The sequence below is a fragment of the Myotis brandtii genome, unplaced genomic scaffold (assembly GCF_000412655.1).
Source record: "Myotis brandtii unplaced genomic scaffold, ASM41265v1 scaffold443, whole genome shotgun sequence".
Lineage (NCBI taxonomy): Eukaryota > Metazoa > Chordata > Mammalia > Chiroptera > Vespertilionidae > Myotis > Myotis brandtii.
The window spans coordinates 209645-215644 of NW_005366952.1; the positions used below are offsets into that span (position 1 = coordinate 209645).

The 6000-nt window shown below is 40.5% G+C and overlaps 1 protein-coding gene across 1 annotated transcript in view; it reads left to right on the forward strand.

The window, feature by feature from the left end:
- The window catches only part of NPAS3 (neuronal PAS domain protein 3), a gene marked incomplete at its 5' end in the record, with an annotated part of 646962 nt that overhangs the window by 165019 nt on the left and 475943 nt on the right, over positions 1-6000 (forward strand). Inside the window, one exon of the mRNA XM_014546418.1 lies at positions 5649-5731. Within this exon, the coding sequence (XP_014401904.1) occupies positions 5649-5731 (83 nt within the window). The remainder of the gene's footprint in view (positions 1-5648; positions 5732-6000) is intronic.

Here is a 6000-nt window from a genome sequence, read left to right on the forward strand (position 1 = left end):
AAATATACATTTTAAAATAAATCTGAATTGTACTCCTGTGGAACACAGGAGGTTTTTCCTTTTTGTATTTATTGGTCATCAGGGATTCAAATGCTTGATGAACAATGCTTGTCCCTATGTCTCTTCTCTGGTCATCATTTACCCTCCATTTTAAGTGGTAAAATCTAGTCCTGCCAAAAGTACATTGAAAAGGCAATTATTTGTTTTCATATATTTCCGTGATGCATTGAGTGGAGACCACAGGTTGTGCTGGCACCAGCAGAGTTGCAGTGATGGTGCTGCTGTGGTGGGTAAGCTGGTACCTGGCACTTGCTTTTCAGCGTCTCATCTCCATCCCAGCCTGCGGTGTCTGCAGGGTCTAAGGTGTGCACAAACAGGGAAGTTTAGGGTTGAAAGGATGCAAAGGTGACTGGGGGCAATAAGCAGAGCTGTGAGGACAAGTTTCAGAATGGAGATTTGGTCCCATGGTCAATGAAAGAAATGAAAATATAACTTTTATTTTATAGGGACCCCCCACATACATACATACATACATACATACATACATATATACATACTTCATAAACTTCTAAGGTTCCTGGGGAACCCCCCCACCCCCGCCAGCTTCCTTTGCCCAACAGTGAGGGAGGCTAATTGAAATACCTTTCTTTTCTTCGGAAAAGACTCATTAAGCATTCTATTCTCCACTCCTTCCCAGCCCCTGACTTTGCTTAGCCCAATGCTGAAACCCAGGGAGTGATGGCTGCGATTCTGTTAAGCATGCCCCCTTCCACAAGCTTCCTGAGGGAACAGAGCCTTTCCCCAGCTGACAGACTGGGAGGGTAGCCATCCTGGCTGAAGCTCGCCTCTTTACTGGTGGATACACTTGAAATACTACCTGCAGACCTTTACGGCTACTTTTGCCTATGCTGACATGTTGTTGTTCCCCATGGAGGGGGACTGGACAATAAAAAGTCTCTAAAACTCTAAAACAGTCTTCCCTATCTGCCAATAGCTACTTTTCCTAATAAAATAATCCATTAGAAATCCTCACAATATCATGCTCAGCTTCCCTTTTAAATATCTGTTTCAAGAGGTCCCTTAAATGACAACGCCTTTCTCTCTCCCTGCCCTTGGGGAGCTGTGTTGGTGAGGAGCTGGGGCAGCTCCGCCCTCTGGAAATAGGGGTGGGGAGGGCTATGAAGGAAAAGGGCAGCACAAGGCGCCTTTCTCTCTCCCTGCCCTTGGGGAGTGTGTTGGTGAGGAGCTGGGGCAGCTCCGCTCTCTGGAAATGGGGGTGGGGAGGGCTATGAAGGAAAAGGGCAGCACAAGACTCAAGTCAAGCAGGGCTCCTGACTTTTCCCCCTTTCATTATTTATGTGTGTCCACTGAGCTGTCCTGTTTCTGTTTTGTAATGGGTTCTTCCGTGGCAAGCTGACCTTTTGGCTGAATAGGTCAAACTCCCACTGAGCGCTAATCCTCAGCCTTCCTGGCTTTTGTGCCTCCCCAAAGGTGACAGCACTGGTTAGGAGTATGACTGGGGGGGTGGGGTCTGTTTCCCAAAAGGGGGGTTGTCTTTCACTGCCCTGAATTAATTCTCAAAGACTGCCTCACAAGGCTATGCAGAAGAGTTCAGTCCTAACTATGCAGATGAGTCCAGTCCTAACTATGCGGAAGAGTCTAGATTGTGGCCAACATTGTTGAGGGACAAAACTAATTTTTCACATACATGTTTAGGTGTGGTTTCCTTCTGTGGCTTCCACTTTTTCTGTGGGAGAAAGGCCAAGGCACTGCCCTAATGATTCATCAGATCATTTGAGATTTCTGAGACAGCTGCGTTTCTTTAGTTGATTTTTAAGAATCCTTCCTTTTATATATCTCTTCTATTTAAAATATTCTAAACATCTAGGTGTTTTCTTTTTAACCATCGCAAAACGTGAAATAATATTGTGGTATTTGTTGATAATGATATGCTGGGTCCAGGTTACTTTTACATGGCTTAAAATTTTCTTTTGGGCTATTTTTGTTTTGTTTTGTTTTATAATAAATAATGGCAAGTAGCAATTTTAAATATCAACTAGGTACTCAGTAAATGCTGAATTGAGTTTGAAGTTGAATTACTATATGACTATAGTTTGATTGTTTTTTTTCTTTTAATAGTTTGTACAAGCTGTTCAACTTCTGAAACTCTCACAGCTCACTATCAGTAGGTAGAGACATAATCTTCACAGACAGGCGGTTACATATTCCATTTACTTAGCAATGCCCTGTGTATGTTCTTTTTGGTTAATTTAGTTAGTGCCCTTTACATTTCAAAAAGTAGTATTATTTTAATTGGACAAACAAATAAATGAAATGTATCATTCGGTCAGAGGGAACAGTGACCTATTCAGCAGGCATAAATGCGCATTCTGTTTGGACTAGCAAATGGTGTCAGTAACTGAACTTCCAGAACCCAAGGACCTGAGAGAGCGTCATAGGCCATGTGTTCATTTTCTGAGGATGACGGACCTACTAAGGAAGATGCCTCTTTAGTTTTGTTTATCCGTTAATGGTACTATAGAGCCACAATGATGGTAACTTGGGGAAACAAAATAGCTTTATTTTCGCCCTTTCTGAGTTGTCAGATTATTGTCTTGATCTCAAAAAGCCAAATGCGATAGGATAAAAAGTACAAGATAAGAAGTACATTTTTAATGTCTAGTCAGTTACCAATAATGCTGGAGTCAGATCTGGTCTTCTACCAGGGACATAATGGGCTCCTGTTTAACATATTTATGTTGGTTGTAAAATTAGGAGCTGTCATTACAGCCCCACATCACCTGCATAAGTGCAAAACATATAAATCACGAGAAATTCCAGTGCCATAAAAATGCCATTGACTAGAATAGCATGAAACCATTTATAAGATACCTGTGTATCAAGCTGGCATGTACTGGGATGCACACTCAGATTTCTAGAGGATTTGAAAAACAAAGAGGAATAACTGTGCAGGTAGGACTCATGGATGTAAGACCTGAGGAAGACATTTGGGATCCCCAGGTTGACTACATTTTCTTAAATAAAATCCCTAAATATTTATGCATTTGCAGCATTTACTTACAGAACAGCCTGAGTCCTACGTGGGGAAAAGGAAGGAAAAGAAAGGCCATTAGTGGAGGGTGTGCATACCCACTGCAGCAGCACTGAGGTCAGCTGTCCTTCGGAAGTGAGCGCAGCTGCCCTCTGTCACTACTGGGACATGCCTCTTGGGCTACTAGGAAATTTGCACACTCTGTACGCTGCCTGTGATGTGTTAGCGTCTTCTATAGGTTGTGACTGTTGCTCTCCTAGCTGCCTCTTAATCCAGTTCTTTGTAGAAAAGTCTGTCTCTAAAATCAGTCCATTTCCTTTTGTGAGGTGCAATGGTTTATTTTGAATTTTGTAATTGGAAGTCCTGAAATGCTCCTAAATTATGAACTATTAATATGGAGCTTTTTGGATTCCAATTACTGCCTCAAAAACAGAGTGGACACTTTTGAAGTTTTTCAACTCCCCCTCTCCCTGTTATTCCCTCCCCCCAAAATCTTTAAAAAAAGAAAAGACTGCAGATTTTATTCATGTGGGATCATTCACACCAAGCTACCATAATGTGCAATTAACACTCTAGAAACTGAAAACAGTATTCAGCAAGACAGCTGCATTATCAAAGATGCCAAAGGAGTTTTGAAGGGAGTAATGTGTGTGTTAGAATAGGAAATTAATCAGAAACACACACACACATGCACAGAAGTAATGTATTAAGTATATCTGAATATTTAAATTTTAAAAATCTTGTGTCTTGTGTCTATACTAATAAAAATTAACCTTAGGGTAGGAACCTGATCTTTCTGTTTTAAGACGATTAGTTGTGTGTTTTCCTGAAGCAAATGAGGAAGTCGAAATAGAGATCTCTAAGATCCCTGCCAGCTGGAATATTCTCAGATAATAATCACTCTTCAATTATATTTTATAAATTTTGCCATTGAAACAAAATGCCTCTTTTACTTCTTCTTGCCAGTAATACTGATACTTAAACACTCATGCAGTTTTCAAAGTGTCTTTCAGACACTGACTCACACTTGCAGGGGTAAACTGCCTGCTTTTGCACAGCACAATAATCACAAGAACATTTATATTATAATTCCTACTAAGCTATGGATGCAACTGACTGACTTAGTAACTGAAACGAAGCACAATTATCCCAGGAGCATTTTGCTGAAAATTTTTGGTAAAAAGCTGGAAGTGGGTTTTAGAAGAAAGTGTGTGTGTGTGGGGGGGGGGGGGTTGTATTTTCAATTTATAGCTTCTAAGTTTGAGGGAGCAGAGGTTTGTAGTAAAATTTTCAAGAAAAGAGGGAAGACATGGGGAATTTACTTGTTGGAAATAAGAAGATCAGAATTTTTTTCATAAATTACTGTAAACCACAAAGATTTTTATGCTTAAAAAATCATAAAAGACTAGAGGCGCCTGATGCACGAAGATTCGTGCAAGAATGGGCCTTCCTTCCCCTGGCTGCCGGCACCGCCTTTGCTCTGACCGGAGCCGCCTTTCCACCTTCCCACACTGCCCAGAGGCCCAGAGCAGCGGGGGCGGTGCTTAACGCCCCCAGCCCCCAGCAGCTGGGCACCTGCGCATGCAAATTAACCTGTCATCTTTGTTGGGTTAATTTGCATACGCACTCCTGATTGGCTGATGAGCGTTGCGAAAGTACGGTTAATTTGCATCTTTATATTTTATTAGTGTAGATAAGGATACCCAGAACAGACTTAAAATCAAATTGTGTGCCCATACAAAAAATTATGTACAGAGAAAACCCTCAATTGTGGATCCCACAGATCCCTGGCAGCAAGCTCACTTTTGTTAAGGATAGGGGGCTCTTTGAGTGCAGGTGCCTGTGGGCAACACATGTGGGGCACGCCAGGAAGAGTAGGACTGACCATGTGAGTGGAGAACAGGAGTATTCCCACGAGAGCACAGTCCCTGTGCTGGTGTGACACATGCTGAGTGCAAGGCCACCTGTGCTTCTCCAAGATCGTGTAGGAATAGTTACATGCGAATGTGCAGTAAACAGAAAAATCCAGCCACCCCGAGACACTTAACACTAGTGTAAATAGTCATTAATGAGAGTCTCTTCTCCAACATGTTGCGCTTATTAAATTATGATAAAGTTGTTGCATTAGAGCATTTAAAAATATCCTACTTATTTTTTTTTCTAGCCTAGAGAATATAAAAAGTTTAGGTTTTATTGGGGGGGGGCAGTATGTGTGTACTTCAAAAATACCTAAATTTTAAGAAAAAAAGTACTAAATTATCTTAATGGAATGTGAGCATTCATGTTTTTGCTTCAATATAGGGAAAACAGTCCAAGGTAATTTTTTTAAAAAAAAGTCTGGGTGTGGTTTGTTGTTATCTGACTTGGAAATTCAACCTTGGTTCTGCTTATGCTCAGGCAACTCCGGGCCAAGTTAACACTGGGCTGTGTTTCTCTGAGATGTCATTGTTATAGTAACTAGTGACGTAATTAAAGAAAATTAAGTTGAAGGTATGAATCTGAGCTCCAACTTAATTATTTTCTTTCTTTTCTTCCTCTCTGTTTCTTTTTTTCCCCTTTTTCTTTTCTTTTTTTCTTTCCTTTTTTTTTCTCTAAGTTATAGGTGCACAACGAAGGAGAAGCCCCAGTGCACTGGCCATTGAAGTATTTGAAGCACATTTGGGAAGTCACATTTTGCAGGTACCTCTAAGACAAAAAGAAGCTTGCTTATATTTTACTAAGAAAATTCCATATGTTTAGTCTTTTATTAATTTTTTTAAATTTCAACTATGTATGTGGAAAATCCAGCCACCCCGAGACACTTAACACTAGTGTAAACAGTCATTAATGAGAGTCTCTTCTCCAACATGTTGCACTTATTAAATTATGATAAAGTTGTTGCATTAGAGTATTTAAAAAAATACTGCTTTTTTTTTTTTCTAACCTAGAGAATATAAAAAGTTTAGGTT